This window comes from Protopterus annectens, chromosome 15.part0, assembly GCF_019279795.1.
Source record: "Protopterus annectens isolate FY-2018-M chromosome 15.part0, PAN1.0, whole genome shotgun sequence".
In the NCBI taxonomy this organism is placed as follows: Eukaryota; Metazoa; Chordata; order Ceratodontiformes; family Protopteridae; genus Protopterus; species Protopterus annectens.
In genome coordinates, this window is record NC_056749.1 from 19,790,164 (window position 1) to 19,807,641 (window position 17,478).

A 17,478-nucleotide genomic window follows, 5' to 3' on the forward strand; every position below is an offset into this window, starting at 1 on the left:
ACTGCCAATTGCCGATATAGGGGTTGAGGTGTGCTCGGTGGATCTATTGACTGCAGCGACGTCCCTTGAAGCAGTATCACAGCCGACCGGCACATTCTCTGAGCTTGTCCAGACACAGACTACCGTCAATGTCGCGGGTGAACCAGTTGCAGTGGTACCTCCAACCGTGATCCAGACTTTGGATGTGTTACTCTCCAACCCCGACGTCAGGCCACACTCTACTTCCTCCCCGAACAAAAAGCAGCAGAAAACTAAACATGCCTCCTGTACAGAAGCCACAGCAAATTGGCAGGCCTTCACCGCCTTTCTCATGCAGGCCTTTATGGCCCTCAGGCCTTCAGCCTTGGCCACCTCCACTATACCTCTTCTGAGCCCTAGGCCTGCTTCTGCCTCTTCCCTGCCGTCCATGACCCCTCAAGTCAGGGAAGAACATGATTTTTCATTCTCATACTCTGAAGTTAGTTTCATATGTTTCCCAGATTGCCCCCCCCCCCCCCCCAGGAATATTACTCTCCTGATGAGGAATCTGTGGAGGGGCATTCCCCACCTTAGGATATTACATTTGGCGAGACCATCACCAAGATGGATTACTTTAAATGGGATACGTCCCGAATGACTGACTCCTAAAAAAGGTACTTTGAGCTGCTGCAAGTAGAATCACACTCCCCTTCGGTGGTCCCCCAGTTCTGCCTGCTTACTTGGATGCCTTCAACCCAGCTTCCAAGGCCACAGACACCCAGCCTCCGGCCCCAAAGCATCCTGACCACTTCTATAAAGTACCAAAGGACCAGAAATTCCTGGTTATACCATCCTTGGACTCAGCTGTGATTGTCACCACTGCAAATAAGAAATCTAGTCTGTGCTACCTTCTGCCTCCCTCCTACCCACAGATAAAGATAGCAAGTGTATGGACAGGATCGGAAAGAAGGTATACACTTCTTCCACTTTGGCTTTCAGAGCCATAAATTCAGACCCACACAGCCAAGTATGCATTAGACTTTGTCTCGAGCCTCCTCCATGCTGGCATCTTTGCCTGGCAATCCCATTAAGACTGACATTACCTCCAAACTTTCCTTGGCCCATCAGGTAGCTAGGTATTCCATCAGATGCAGCTACAGTGCTGCAGAAGCATCCGCCACGTCTGCAGCATCTGCTTCTGTCCTCAGGAGGTACTCATGGCTAAGACTCCAGAACCTCCCTGAGGATTTCAAGTCTAAGATCTTGGATGCCCCCTCTGGACCACAATGTCCTTTTTGGTAAACAATCTGCAGACCTTTTTAAAAATTTGCAGGAAAATAGCAAAGAACTGCAGGACATAAAGCATCTTTGGTGTCACCCATCCCCAAGTATTATAGGAACTATCTTGCTAAGGGCCACCTTTGTGAGACGTAATCCTCCACCCCCCTGCCTCCTCTTCCAGGTCTAGGAGAGGGGTTAGAAGACCTACCACTTCCAGACCCCCTCTGCTCCAGCACATCAAGTCAGTCAGTCCTTTTCAGTACAGAGGAAGCCCCATAATGCGTGACTGCTTTGCCCACCTTTCCCACTGTTTCCCCTTTGATAGTCCATCACTACAGACCAGTGGGTCTTGAGCATTATCCAAAAAGGGTACTTCCTATCCTGGAAAGAAAAGCCACCCAGAAAAGGCATCCCCCCCCCAAAAAAAAAAAAAAAAAAACAGGCCCATGTCATGCTCCAAGTTCTGGCAGTCCTTCTAAAGCTAGGCACCATAGAACCTGTCCCCCTAGGACAGGAAGGAAAGGTTTTCTACTCCCGTCTCTTCCTGGTCCCTAAAAAAGATGGCCCCCGGAGGCCCATCTTAGACCTGTCCTATCTAAATCTTCACCTTCAGGTACCTTTCTTCAAAATGCTCTCTCCCCACCCTGCTGCCTCTAATTCCAACCAGGGCCTTCATGGCCACCCTGGAACTAAAGGAGGCCTACCTACACATAACCATCAGGAATTCCCACAGACTATTGCTGTGTTTCTCTGGATCTGCCTCTCATTTCCAATTTACTGCCTTGCCTTTTGGTTTATCCATGTACCCCCCCCCCCCTGAGTCTTTACAAATTGCCTAGCCCCAGCAATTGCCTTCTGCAGAACTCAGGGTATACAGATTTACCTTTATCTGGACAACATCCTGATTCTAGCTGAGTCCAGAGATGCTCTGTCAAAGCATTTGCATTTCACCATGTCCCTTCTGCAGAATCTAGGGTCACCATCAACCTCCCCAAATCCTCCCTGATCCCAGGACAGGATTTTCCTAGTCTGCAGAATCAGAACAGACAAAATGAAGGCCTTTCTCCCCCAAGACAGAGGTTCTTTCTTTGACTTCCCACTTCCAGGAAAGCCCTACTATCCCAAAAGGTGACTGCAAGGCAATGTTTCCATCTCCTAGGTTTAATGGCAGCGACCATCCCCATGCTACCACTGGCAAGAATGCACATGCGCAAGCTACAGTGGTACCTCAAAATCATCTGGTCCCAACACATTCATCCCCTAGAGCAAGTCATTCCCCTCCTTCCCTGTCTAAAAACAGATCAGCTGGTGGATCCAGCAAGTCCAACTAAACCCAGGGCTTCCCACTACAACCCTTCACCCCAACTCAAGTAATGCATACAGATGCCTCAGATTCAGGTTGGGGAGCAACTATGGCGTCTTAAAGGGTTCAAGAAAAGTGGCATCCCTCTCTTCAGGCTAAGAGCATCAGTATCAGGGAAATGACGGCAGTCGTCTTTGCTCTAAAGACCTTCACTCCCCTTCTGGTTCCAGGGGTGCTCCAGATTGTGACAGACACCATGGTGATGTGGTACCTCAACAAGCAGGGAGGAACAAAGGCCTAGCGGCTGTGCAGACTAACTCTGCTGATGTGGAATCTAGCCTCTTGTCACAACTTAGTCCTGCAGGCGGTCTACATCCCCCTCACAGGACAACCACCAAGCAGATCTCTTGAGCAGGACCTCCTTGCCCCAGCACGAATGGATGCTGAACAGGGAGGTTGTCTTAGACATAGTCAACTGGTGGGGTGCTCCACAAATAGACCTGTTTGCCCCCCCCCCCCCCCAGGACAGGCAACTGCAGATCCTCTGCTCAAAAGCCCACTCCCCTCTAGCATGGAGAGTGGACGCTTTCAGCATCTCTTGGGAGGGGAAGTTTCTTTATGCCCCCCCCCCCCAATTCCCACTGATTCAGAAAGTCATCCTGAAAATACAGAACAAACCAGGAATCTTGTTAGTGACTCCCTACTGGCCAAGGCAGCACTGGTTCCCCCTACTTCACAAGCTAGCCAAGGGCAATCACTTCAAGTTACCCTACAAAGTGGACCTACTGACACGAGACAAACTCTCCTACACCCACACTTACAGATGTTGTCTCTGACCCTGTGGGTGATTAACTTTTGATCCCTTTCAGATACCACTACTCTGAGGACGTGCTGTTTGTCCTAAGGGAGGCAAGGAAACCTACCACCAGAAAATCTTACCTGGCTAAGTGGGAAAGACTTACTAAATGGTGTCTGCACACGGGAAGGGACCCTTGCTCTGCAGAGGTCCCCCTGGTTCTGAACTACATGTGTCAGTTGATAAAAGGTGGGCTCTTATCCTTCTGTAAAAGTACACCGCTCTGCTATATCAGCCTGCCCTCCCCTGGACCCCCCATTGCTAGCCTGGCATGACTTAAAGCTCTTCCTTAAGGGGGTCACGAGACCACCTAGGAAACCTATCCCCCCACCCTGGGACCTTAACTACATCTTAGAGAAATTAACCCAACATCCTTTTGAACTGGCTGGGGCCTCTTCCTTACAGATGTGTACCTGGAAGACAGTCCTGCTGGTTGCTATCACTTCAGCCAGAAGAGTGTCTCAGAGTTTCAGGCCTTAATAGCCTGTCCCCCCTACACAGGCTTCCACACAGATAAGGTGTCCCCGCAAACCAACCCCTCCTTTTTGCCTAAGGTGGTCAATGACTTGTCTCTAAACCAATCCATCTATCTACCCACCTTCGTCCCCTCACCCACTAATAATGGAGAGGATTCTGCACTCCTTGGACGTGCACAGGCAACTAAGGGTTTACCTGGACAAGACCAGAGCCATTAGGAAAACTAACCAGCTCTTTGTCTCCTTTCACTCCAGAGCCCTGGGCAAGGCAGTCCCCAAGCAAACTATTGCATGCTGGATTAGGAAAGTTATTTACCTCTGCTACTCCCACCATGGAAAGGAACCTCCAGTGGGAATTAAGGCCCATTCCACTAGAGCTGTGGCCACCTCCAGGGCCTTCATGAAGGGCCTAGACACAGCATCCATTATGGAAGCAGCCACTTGTGCCACTATCCACACCTTCAAGCATTACAAACTTGACCAAGTTTTCAGAACTAGGACAGGATTCGCCAGGGCAATCCTGCAGGGTTTCATAGAACCCTCCATCTACCACCACGCTCTCATCCATATAAGCTGTGGTATGCTCTCATCCATATAAGCTGTGGTATGCTCCCACAGCTAGAATACTGCAACATAGGACTAGTAGGACATAGAATAATCGTGTAAAATCTTACCGGAAGCGTAGATGTCCTTCTCTTCCATGTTGCAGTATTCCTTCCCACCCACCAGTCCCCCCAGGTCCTATTGACCTGTCCTATCCATGCTACAGTAGGACACCAGGGCACACCCACCTGAAAACCACACTCATTCCTCCTCCTGGGTCTTATTCTCTGCCTGCTGATCTTCCAGTTCTGAGGATTGTGCTTCCGGATGTCACGTTTATGGCCCTACATGTGATGTCCCACCACAGTGACAGCCAAGCTGAAGCTTTTGTACAGGAGCTGATGTACGAGTCGCCTGAGGGCAGAAAATCCCACTTTTAGAATACTGCAGCATGGAAGAGGAGGACATCTTTGGTTATGGTAAGATTTTACACAACTATTCTTTCCTCTAAGAGGGATAGAGAGGTGCTCTGCTTGACATGGAGGAGTCTATTCCACAAATGGAGGAGTCTTTTTGGGGCAAAAATCTGTCCCACCAACAATATTGTAGACCAGGTTAAGGCCTTGCGTGTGGTTTGCGAGAGTGGAGTTTGACTTACGGATATGCAGCAACTCCGTCAAGGCTGGGTCTGAGATGGCCTCGTATGCCAGACACGGGTCACATCTGAGCAGTCTGTACGAGACTGAGTAGAGGGACAAGATTTAGCCCATCTGTATAGGATAGGTATTTGAGACCCTGGAGTTTCCTGGTCAGGAACCTCTCTGGTCTCTTCAGCTGCTGCATGTGCTTGGCAAGGTACATGCCAAAGGCAGCATTGTACTCTATAATGGATCTGATAAGGGATGAGTACAGGGATGTTATGACCTTCCTAGATGAAATACGGTTATGAGGTGGGCCATGTAGAAAGCCTTCCTTACAACGGAGGCAACGTGGTCAAAAGTCAGGTTGCTATCAACCTGGGTGCCCAAGCCCATCATGACTGACTGCATGTTTAGTACATTATTAATGTGATAGTGGGGATGACATTTTCACCATAGGGGATAATTCATTTTTTGGCATTCAGTTTGAGGTCATGCTTCTGGCACCAGTCATTAGTTTGGGTAAGGCCCTCTTGGAGGATGTTCACATCGGTAGAGGAATTTAAGACCGTACCCAGCTTGCAGTCATCTGCAAACTTTATCAGCCACAGACCAGTGGTTTTAGCTTGCACCTCAGAAAAGTGTATCCCAAATAGTAGAGGCCCTAGGACTGATCCTTGGGGTGCACCACTCGTTATAGGTCTACTACTAGAGGTGGCTTCCCCTATTTTGACTAAGGGAGTTCTCAGCCAGTTAGCTACCCATCTGGTAACATACAGGTTGATGATTAGTTGTGGGAGTTTATCTATTATGCCCGAGTGGGGGATAGTGTTGAAGGCTTTGGCTAGGTTAGGGTAGGTGGTGTGCCCAGTCTTCCCCTCGTCCATGGCTTTGATTGTTTCAAAGAAGTTGACCAAGTTTCACAGGTATGAACTCCCTTTGACTAAATCAGACTGTATGAGGGATAAGTGTTTGGAGGTTGCCAATGTCCTTGTTAAGGTCCATGATAATGTGTTCCACTGATGGGCCTGTAATTGCCTGGGTCAGTGGATGCTCCACCTTTGTGTAGAGGGATGACCGTGGCTGTCCCCCATTCAGCTGTGACGAAGCCGATGCTCAGAGTTTGGTTTTGTAGGATGCCTAATGGGCCTGAGAGCTCATGCCTGAATTCATGTAGGATACAGCCAGGGATATTATCAGGTCCCATGGAGGCTGTAGTTTTGCCTTTGAGAGGGCATTTAAGACCTGCTCCCTTGTGATGAGGGGAGGGGGGCAAATGCTGGGGATACCATGGTTTATTGATGGGGGGGAGACAGGGGGATGAAGTTTTCACTGAACCTGTCTACCAGCAGGTTTGCTATATCTGTGACATTTGTGTATGTGGTAGTGGTATAGACCACCAGTCCAGACACTTGCAGCAACTGTAACACCCACAGAAATACCTTACTAAAGGATACAAGGCAACAGCATGGTCTACGTGGGCTAGCTCCAAACCTTGTCACTGTTTTGTGCATCTTAGACAGCTCAGAAATTACCTGTGCCTGACGTGCAAGGCATTCCCCTTCCTATTGCTGATGCAGTGTGTGGTCTGTGCATCTTAGACTGCTCAGAAATGACCTGTGCCTGACATGCAAGGCATTGTCCTTCCTATTGCTGATGCAGTGTGTGGTTTGTGCATCTTAGACTGCTCAGAAATGACCTGTGCCTGATGTGCAAGGCATTGTCCTTCCTACTGCTGATGCAGTGTGTGGTCTGTGCATCTTAGACTGCTCAGAAATGACCTGTGCCTGACGTGCAAGGCATTCCCCTTCCTATTGCTGATGCAGTGTGTGGTTTGTGCATCTTAGACTGCTCAGAAATGACCTGTGCCTGACATGCAAGGCATTGTCCTTCCTATTGCTGATGGCAGTGTGTGGTTTGTGCATCTTAGACTGCTCAGAAATGACCTGTGCCTGACGTGCAAGGCATTCCCCTTCCTATTGCTGATGCAGTGTGTGGTTTGTGCATCTTAGAATGCTCAGAAATGACCTGTGCCTGATGTGCAAGGCATTCCCCTTCCTATTGCTGATGCAGTGTGTGGTTTGTGCATCTTAGACTGCTCAGAAATGACCTGTGCCTGATGTGCAAGGCATTGTCCTTCCTACTGCTGATGCAGTGTGTGGTCTGTGCATCTTAGACTGCTCAGAAATGACCTGTGCCTGATGTGCAAGGCATTGTCCTTCCTACTGCTGATGCAGTGTGTGGTCTGTGCATCTTAGACTGCTCAGAAATGACCTGTGCCTGACGTGCAAGGCATTGTCCTTCCTATTGCTGATGCAGTGTGTGGTTTGTGCATCTTAGACTGCTCAGAAATGACCTGTGCCTGATGTGCAAGGCATTGTCCTTCCTACTGCTGATGCAGTGTGTGGTAAATCCCTTTAATTTTGTGTAGTAAACCTCTCCAAAATCAGCGGAATGGTTTGGAGGGACAGGTATATCTTGCAGAGGAAACGCTCCATCCACCTAAAGCCAAGTTCATCCCTGTCCATTATTCAAGCACAGCTTTTCTCCATGGATACGAGACAGAAAACTTGCTCCAGGACTGCTCACGTTACTACTAATGGACAGAGGCAGCTCCTAAATAAGTCCTCTCAAATTATCCATGGTATGATCCCAGCTATTTTCTTTAGGAGTAATATACAATTATCAGCCATGGGATGGTTAAGGCCGGTCTCCAACAAAATAGGATAGATTTCAAGTGGAAAATGAGAAATTGGCTAGGCAGGACATCTAGCCTAGTACTTATGACCCTTTGTAGCTCTATCATTGCTGTATGTATAACTTGTTTTGAGGTACTGACAACCAGCATTTAGGGGGTTACTGACATACTGCAATAATCCTCGGGGTCATGGGGTTCTAACCAATTGGTAGTAGAAATCCTCTGCCATGCACATGTTACAGCGAATGTTTGGTGATGGGGCCTACAGTAGTTAGGGTGGTGACAGCATTAGAGCTTCACAAAGTAAATGCTTACTGCTGTTTTAATGGATGCTTCCTTGCAGATTTTGCACTGGCTTCCCAGTAAAGGCAGACTGGGTAAGCCACTTGGTGGGCATAAGAAATGTGGGTCTTTTGGCCAGATGAACATAGTGTGCCATTCAGTGGGCATTTGGAGTGCAGGAGAAGGCTGATGTTTTTTGGACCACCTCATTCCTTGCCAGAATGCCACCTTTCCAGTTGCTATTACTGAGTCCCATTGAAGGAGGGATTATTTGTGGCAAGGCAGGCAAAAAAAACACATTGGAAACAAAATTGCCAGTGTGTGTGATTGGTCAACTCAAAGAAATATGAGGACCACATCATAGGTTAGTGTGTATAGTTATGAAGTACCTTGACTGGCAGTAGTAATGGACTCTTACTTAATTTTTCTTAGAAATGTCACTGTACTCTAACTTTTTTATAAAAAGTAGTTGGTAAAACTTGTCCAGTCTTCCTGAACTCGCTCTCCTTGGCATCTGTACTTTTTATACAAGTATTTGATCAGCTCCCCTGGATATACATTATTGTGAAGTAGTGATTAGCAGATGGTCAGTTTTTTGCATCAAATACAGAATTCACATTTTAGCCCACTTTTCTGTGAAAGGTAGTGCGGGACTGTCAGAGCTGGTCCAGAATTCTTAAACTTTACTGTCACCTTTGACGTATATGTTGGATGTTCTTCGTGTTTCACTGTTGCAGTCATTACATTTGGGTAATCCTGCTGGCAGGATGCCCTCAGCCAGCCTGAATTCCAAAGTCTTGGGTCGTGCGTCGGCTGCTGTCGCACCTTCCTTGACATCAGGCCATTAGGGATATAAAAGAAGCTGCCAATGCCATTTTCTTCAGTCTTTCTTGCCGCGCAGTGCCCAAAGCAGAAGCAGTTCACAAGTGCTGGTCGGTAGACTCCTGAGATTTTCGTGTTTGAGTTTCAGATCCGAAGTCTTCAATAAAGCTAAGTACCCCGTTGGGAAACTTTTTTTTCTTGCTCCAGACCGATGTCAGAAAAAGTTAATAATTGTATTTCTTGTGGAAAGCAAATACCTCATAAGGATTTTCATTCTTACTGTATTCCTTGCCTAGGCCCTGATCACAATGTTTCTGGTTGTCTGTTTTGTGCTAGATTTAACCAACGTGCTATTAAGCGTTGGTATGTTTTTGCTTTAAACTATTTTGGACGCCGGTTTAATTATCCTGAAATGGCGTCGGATAGCCATCCGACTACCGGAATTCACAAAATACGCAAAGAAAAACAACAGAGGCCCAAAACAGACTAAGCTTCTCCTAAGCCAATCGCCGGTTCTCAGTGAGGTGCTTTTGCAGCCCCTGACGCCCGCTACTTTAGAGTCGCAGCCCGCTACCGACTCCCACGTGGTGTCGGCCATGCTGCTTGGATACTCAAGGTATTGGAGCCTCAGACGCTAATCCCTCAGATGGTTCCTGAGCCACTGAGCCGGTACCAGCTTCTGAGGGTGTATTCATACCTAAACATCTTTACATTAAACCGACTTCAGCATCAAAGACAAAGACTAAAACGCCTTCTAAAGCAGTGAAACAAACTCAAGAGCCACGTGGATAGGCCTATATGCCCAAAAAAGCAGATGCTCAAAATGGCCAAAGACACTATTACCTTGATCAGGGGTTCCCATCCCCCTCCTGATAAGAGGCCTAGGCAAGACACTGACTATGAATCTTAGATCAGGTTTCTATTTCTTCTGATTCCTCTTCTGATCAGGAATATTCTCTTCCCCCCCTATGAGGATTCTGATGCTGAAGAATCTATTCCTTCAGCATCTCCTGAGGACTATTCCTTTGGGGAAACCTTGCATACCATGAGGGAGCACTTCCACTGGGAGAGCCAAGATTTTACAGAATCTAAAAAGAGGCTCAGTGATTTTCTTTTAGTACCTCAGCACTGGCCTCTAGCTATTCCACCTGTTAGACATTGTAGATTATGTTTTCGGAGGCTAGTCTGACCCCTGACTCCTTACCCCCCAGCTCCTGTTAAGCCTGACTGATATTACAGGGTTCCTGATTCACACAAATTTCTTTTTAAAAACCCCCGCTGCTGATCCAGAAACTTTTTCGCAGGGTCCAAAGGGAGAGGCTTCCACTGCAAAAAACCCAAGCCCCTCTGACTAGAGATTCAAGAGCACTGGATAGATGGGGAAAAAAGGTTTACACATCTGCAACTTTGGCTATAAGGGCCTTAAACTGTCAATTTCATATGCTTGAGTATCAGCAACATGTCATGGGATTGCTTAAATAGAAAATGTTAAATTCTGAATGTGTAGAAAACAAAGAAACGCAGGATTTACTGTATGCAGCAGAACAAGTTGGAAAACATACTTTGCAATGTGATTTTTGATTCTTTGGAGGCGGCCTGCAGGGCCGCAGTTACAGGTTCTGTAATTAGGAGGCATGCTTGGTTAAAGGAACAAAATCTGCCTGATCATGTTAAAGTTAAATTACTAGATGCTCCTTTACAGCATGTTACTTTGGTGTTAAGGCAGAAGAGGTGTTAAAGAAAATGGAGGACAAAGCTAAATCTATGCAAACTGTGAGAGAATTTTTACAAGTGCAGCCACACCTAGGTTTAGTAGACACTGGCCTACAAAAAATTGGTCCTTTCCTGTGTCAGACCTCAAAGAAGCAGACCCAGACGCCCTAGGGGCAGATCCCAGGTGCAAGGTTCTTGTAGGCCCAAGCAATGGGGTGCTTCTACCTCCAAAGCTGGAGATCGATCTCAAACATATACAGAAAGCAGTCCCAATAACTTCCCCCTGCCTGTACCAAGCACTTACCTTCTGGCCGCACCCTTAGGGGGTAAATTAGCACTTTTTCCAGAAAATTGGCGCATCATAACCCAGGACAAGTGGGTTCTAAACATAGTGTCACAAGGATACAAGTTCCATTTCCATACTATGCCAAAGGCAAACGGCTGGCCAGATCTGCCAAAAAATCAATGGGTAGAGGCACAGAAACAAGTCTCATCCCTCATGGACATGGGGGCCATTCAACAAGTACCAGAGCAAGAGCAGGGACAAGGGGTTTTACTCAAGGCTGTTCTTGGTACCCAGAAAGGACAAGGCCTGGAGGCCTATACTGGACCTATCTATCCTGAACACTTTCCTGGATATTCCAAAATTCAAAATGTTGACCTTGCAGCAGCTTCTGCCCATGTTGGGCAAGAATGTTTGGCTTGTGACTTTAGACCTAAAAGAGGCATACCTGCATGTTCCAATCAGACAATCATGCAGACGATACCTCAGATTCAAGGCTGGTTCAATGCATTACCAATTCTCTGCACTGCCCTTTGGCTTATCCACTGCACCCAGGGTCTTTACAAAGTGCCTGGCACCAGTAATTGCAATTTGCAGACACAGGAATACAAATATATCCTTACTAGGATGACTGTCTCATACAAGGGAACAAGAACATCATTCTTCAACATCTGGCATTTGTGAAACTACTAACATGCCTAGGGTACACAGTCAACAAAAAGAAATCAAAACTAGTACCCACACAAGAGATAACATTCCTGGGTCAAGCTTGAATACCATTACCCAGATGGCTTATCTCACGCCATACAAAGGCAACTGACTACTTATTTCAAAATGTTGGTAACAAAGGCCCAGTTATCTGCAAGAAAAATTCTGCAGGCTTTGGGCTTCATGGCATCCTGCATTGTACTAATTCCATATGCAGGACGGCATATGAGGAAACTTCAATGGTACCTAAAAAGTGTTTGGACTCAACATTGCCACAGCCTGGAAACAGTCATTTCTCTCATTCCCTGCCTGTAACAGGATTTTCGATGGGCAAAGGCTTGTCACCAGAACAAGGGACAGCCAGCCATTCACATTACCTCCAGGCAGACACTAACAGATGCTTCAGATTATGCCTGGGGAGCCCACATGGCAAGAAGAGGCATTCAGGGCACATATTCCTCAAACCAAATGCATCTTCATATCAATCAAAAAGAGATGTTAGCTGTTCACATTACCTCCAGCCAGGCAGACACAACAGATGCTTCAGATTATGCCTGGGGAGCCCACATGGCAAGATGAGGCATTCAGGGCACATGGTCCTCAAACCAAATGCATCTTCATATCAATCAAAAAGAGATGTTAGCTGTTCAAAATGCCCTGACAGCCTTCAAGGACCTACTTCATCCAGGACAACTACTGAGAAAGACACCACGGTCATGTGGTATATAAACAAGCAGGGGGGCACACATTCTTACACCCTTTGCAGACTAGCCATGACCTTGTGGGACACAGATTTGACTTGCCCAAGTACATCTGCAGGCACAATTCTTGCCAGGAAAGGAAAATACTCTTGCAGACGAACTAAGCAGAAACCTCATGGATCCCCACGAGTGGAAGCTGGATCCACAAGTCTTCAGCATGATAACAAGGAAATGGGGATGCCCAGACGTAGACCTATTTGCTTCCCCTCTCAATTACCAACTAAAAAGATTCTGCACAAGGACTTATCACAGACAAGCATGGAAAGTGGACGCCCTATCTTTCAGCTGGAAGAACCCATCAGTACATGCCTTTTCTCCACTGCCTCTCGTACCCAAGGTGCTCCTAAAGGTCAGACAGGAGAAGCCAAAGATGATACTGATTGCCCCAGACTTGATCACACCAGTGCTGGTATCCAATACTAAGGAACTTCTCTATACCCGGCTTGGACCTTACCTCAAATACTTCGACTACTGTCCCAGCAAAACAATCAGATCATGCACAGTCAACTCAGGACATTAAACTTGGCAGCATGGCGGATAATGTAGTAATACAAAAAACACCTCTCAGTAAAGCTGTGATGGATGTCATTCTGGAAGCCAGAAGGCCTAGTACTAGAAAGTCTTATGCTGGAAAATGGAAGAGATTCTGTGCCTGGAACCAGGCACACGGAACTGATACAGCCATACCAAATATTCCTCAGATTTTGCAATACTTAACTGAGATGCTGGACAAAGGCCTATCTTTTTCATCAATTAAAATTCATGCCCTTGCCATTTCAGCTCATTACAATACAGAGCCACCACTTTTTTCTCGCCCTTTACTGAGGCAGTACCTCAGAGGAGCCAAAAATTTAAGGCCCCCAAGAAAAACTACCAGCACCTGCATGGGATCTCAACTATGTTTTGGAAAAGCTCACCCTGCCTCCTTTTGAGCCAGCTGTTACAGCTGATATGAAGTTTTTATCTTTGAAAATGGCTCTGCTCTTAGCAATTACTTCTGCAAGACGAGTTTCAGAGCTACAAGTCCTCATGGCTGTGGAACCTTTCATCATTTTTCACCCTGACGGGGTCTCCCTGAGGACAAACCCCAAATTTATGCCTAAAGTAGAGTCCAGTGTGGCTCTTAACCAAGTCATCCATCTGCCAACCTTTTACCCAAGTCCACAGAACAAGGGGGAGAGAATTCTGCATTCTTTGGACGTACACAGACAGCTTTGATTCTACTTGGACAGAATCGAAGCTTTCAGGAAGGCAGAACAATTACTAGTGGCATATGCTGTAGGATCACAAGGAAAGCCTATCTCAAAGCAGACTTTCTAAGTGGTTTAGGCCACTGCATTCATTTCTGCTACTTACACCATGGCAAGCCAGTGCCCAAGGGCATTAAGCCTCATTCCACCAGAGCTGCAGCCACTTCAGCAGTCTTTCTCAGGGAAGTACCAACCAGAGACATTTTAGAGGCGGCTACTTGGAGTTCAGTGCACACCTTTACAAAGCATTACCATCTGTCACTCTACTCTAAATCTAGGGCAGGCTTTGCCACTGCAGTTTTGCCGAGGGCCTCATACCCGCTCCTACTGCTGTCTAGTTCCAGCCTCCCAACCATAGCTTTGGGACTCTACCCAAATGTAATGACTGCAACAGTGAAACACGAAGAACATAGTACAGTTGTGTGTACACTTACCATAAATGTAGATGTTAGTGTATTCACTGTTGCAGTCCAGGTTACCCACCCGCCTCCCCCCCCCCCTTTTTTCTTTTGGGTCATACCCTGCCTTCTCTGATTCACACTACCTGTGTGGTGTATTTGCTTATAGATGAAGGTAAAATTTTTATTGTATTTCCAAATATATATATAAAGTTTGGCTACCCTTTTGGGGGGCACCTGACATCTGGGGCAAGAAAAACTGAAGAAAATGGTGTCGGTTGCTTCTTTTATACCCCTGATGACCTGACATCAGGGAAGGGGCGACAGCAACCGACGCAGGACCCAAGACTTTGGAATTCAGGCCGGCTGAGGGCAAACTGCCAGGAGGATTACCCAAATGTAATGACTGCAACAGTGAATACACTCAAACATCTACATTTATGGTAAGTGTACACAACTGTACTTTGCTATTCCTCTGTGCAGCTCATAAAAATTTAAATAAGCACACCTAGTGGGCAAGATCTTTTTTATAAAAGTTACTGTCCTTCATGAATGTGTATCTGTGTTCCCTCCTCATTCATTTTTTGTATTGGTACTAATGTGGCAAGTTTGATTTCAGTGAAGTCTGCAGATTAATCTATAGATTAAGCAGTGGAGTGCATCATTTATTTTTACTGGCAGTGTTTAGAATAGAAGGGTGATCAGCGTTTTCTGACCTTCCAAATAAAAGTAATGGAAGGAAAGTGTACATTGTGCAAGTGTCTTAGTCTCTCATTTGCTACTGTGTAGCATTTCAGTGCAAAGGACTAATGATATGAGCTTTTAATAAATCCATCTTGTAGTCCTGGGTTTGATTCATTCTGCCAGCATTTGCCTATTGTGCAAGTTTCAACAAGTTGCTGTATCCAGACTTGGCTTCTTTGGCCACCCCTGAAAAAGCAATTCTGCATAGTGAGTTACCTGATACTCTGGTCTTAATCTGATAACTGTCGTATGTGCAGCAGTGTTTAGTACAGCAGGGCGGTGTGACCAGAAGTGTGTTCTCACTGACTTGTTAGTTAAATGCACACTCTGGTCTTAATCTGATAACTGTCGTATGTGCAGCAGTGTTTAGTACAGCAGGGCGGTGTGACCAGAAGTGTGTTCTCACTGACTTGTCAGTTGCGCTTCAGGTCATTCTGCTATGTAGATGCTAGCTGTGATGCAGAAGTTTCATGATGATTGTCCTGACTGAAGCATAGATTAGTACAGGAATTACCTGAACAGGTGTTTGCAGCAAGAGTAGATCTTACTTCTGTTAACTTATGTATGACTGATTCAGTATGTATGTATTTATGTTTGTATTTATTTTCAGAGTACGAAGATGACAAAATCTCATTGCCATTTGTTGTAACTGACTTAAAAGGAAGGTGTTTGCAGCCCTTGAAGGACAATGCTTCAGTTCAGGTAATCCCAGTCTACATTTGTGTTGGGAGTTAGCTCACCCTCCAGCAGGGGCATATGTGTGACTTGTGTTCTATTTTCTCACCCGAGTTGTCTTGTTTCCTGCCTTTTGCAGTTTTGATCTGCCTTCATGTTCACTGTTTTGACTGGGGGAAGGTTTGGCTTGTGTACTGGTTTGGGTTCTTTGGGTGCAGTATGGATGGACTGATGTTCTGGATGATGTGGAGACACTGAAGATGTCAACAGCAAACCTGATTGCAGACACAAGCATAATACTGATGTTCTTGTTGTTTCACTGCTGCAGTAATTGCATTTGGGTTATCTGCTTGCAGTAGCCCTCAGTCGGTCTGATTAACAAAGTCTTGGGTCCTGCGTCAGTTGCTGTCCCTTCCATGACGTCAGGGGTATAAAACATGCAGCCAACGCCATTATATCAGATGTCCTTCAAGAATGCAACTGCAGTCATAACATATGGGTTGTCCTGCCTCAGGCAGCCCTCGGTCGGCCGGATTCCAGTCTGGGTCCGATGTCGGCTGATGTCGCATTTCTCTCAGACGTCAGAGCGGCTGGAGTACATACGCATCAGCCGACGCCATTTTCTTCAGTCTTTCTTGCCGCGCGGTGCCCGAAGCAGAAGCGGTTCGCAAGTGCCGGTCGGTCAGCTCCTGTATTCTTCGATTCCCAAGTCATCAAAAAAGCTAAGTACCCCGTTGGGGACCTTTTCTTGCCTCAGCCGATGTCAGAAATTACTGAAAAAGTTAACAATTATCTTTCGTGTGGTAAACAAATACCTCATAAGGATTTCCACTCTTACTGTCTTCCTTGCCTTGGCCCAGACCACGACGTCTCGGCCTGTGTAGCCTGTGCTCGCTTCAACAAGCGCACTCTCAGGCGCCGGGCGGAGTTCGCTGAAGATTTTTTCGGCGAAAAATTTGCCTATACAATGTTGTCGGAGCTTCCGACATCGCAAACTCCCAAGAAACGAAAAGACCGGGACCGACATCCTCTGCCCGCGTCTACCACCGACTCCACGGCAAAACCTACCGCGAGTGCTCCGGTTCCCCCTGAGACTGTTTTTTCCACCGCTCTGAACCGAAGACTCCGCATTACCGACGACTCCGTTTCCGGATATCACTCCGCCAGTTATTGATTTTCCTCCGGATACCGAAACCGAGGAAATGCCAGAGACCATTGCTGTAGATAAGGTCACTCCTGCACATGGAGCTGCCAGGCCTCCTATGGCCATGTCTATTAAGGCCTACACTAGGGCTAAGGCGGCCAGCAAGACCAAGCATCTTTCTGCTAAAACCTTACCTCAGCCTACTCCAGAGACACAGATTATGACTATGGCTGCTGACTTAATTGCTATGATTAGAGGTTCCCAGGCCCATCCTGAGAGAGGATCCCAGCCTCCTTCTGATAAAAGGCCCCGGGTTGAACCCTCCGACCCTATTCCTTCAGATGAAGATTCTGAGGACTCTGTCCACTCTGATTGCCAGGAAGAGCTCTTCAAGACCTATGAGGACTCGGATGCAGAGGATTCCATCCCCTCGGCCTCCCCTCCTGAGGATATTTCTTTTGGGGAAGTTCTGCATACCATGAGGGAACATTTCAAGTGGCAAGGCCAGGAATATTCTGATTCCAGAAAGCGCCTTCATACTTTCCTTAAAAAGCCCCAGCACAGGCCCTTAGCTATTCCTCCTGTGCTTGATGTTTTGGATGATTTGTATTCTGACTCTAGTGTTACCCCTGACTCTCTCCCTCCTGCTCCAGCCAAGCCAGACAGGTATTACAGGGTCCCAGAAACACATTCCCATTTATTCAGGGCCCATACTGCTGATTTGGAAACTATTTCCCAGGGACCTAAGGGTGTTTCAGCTTCCACCTCTAAAAATCCTTTGCCCTCCAACAGGGTAGCTAGGTCATTAGAGAGATGGGGTAAAAAGGTTTACACCTCCACTACTTTTGCTATGAGAGCTTTGAATTGCCTTTTTCATATGTAATATCAGGATTTCCTGTTAGAAGATTTACAGAAAACATTGGCCTCTCCTGATCCTTTAGACAG

The 17,478-nt window shown here is 46.8% G+C and overlaps 1 protein-coding gene across 2 annotated transcripts in view; it reads left to right on the top strand.

Annotated features, from left to right (window-relative positions):
• The window catches only part of DCAF15 (DDB1 and CUL4 associated factor 15), a 1,446,364-nt gene that overhangs the window by 852,882 nt on the left and 576,004 nt on the right, over nucleotides 1–17,478 (top strand). For both annotated transcript variants that reach the window (XM_044057323.1, XM_044057324.1), the window contains exon 8: nucleotides 15,325–15,416. In XM_044057323.1, coding sequence (XP_043913258.1) covers nucleotides 15,325–15,416 — 92 coding nt within the window. The remainder of the gene's footprint in view (nucleotides 1–15,324; nucleotides 15,417–17,478) is intronic.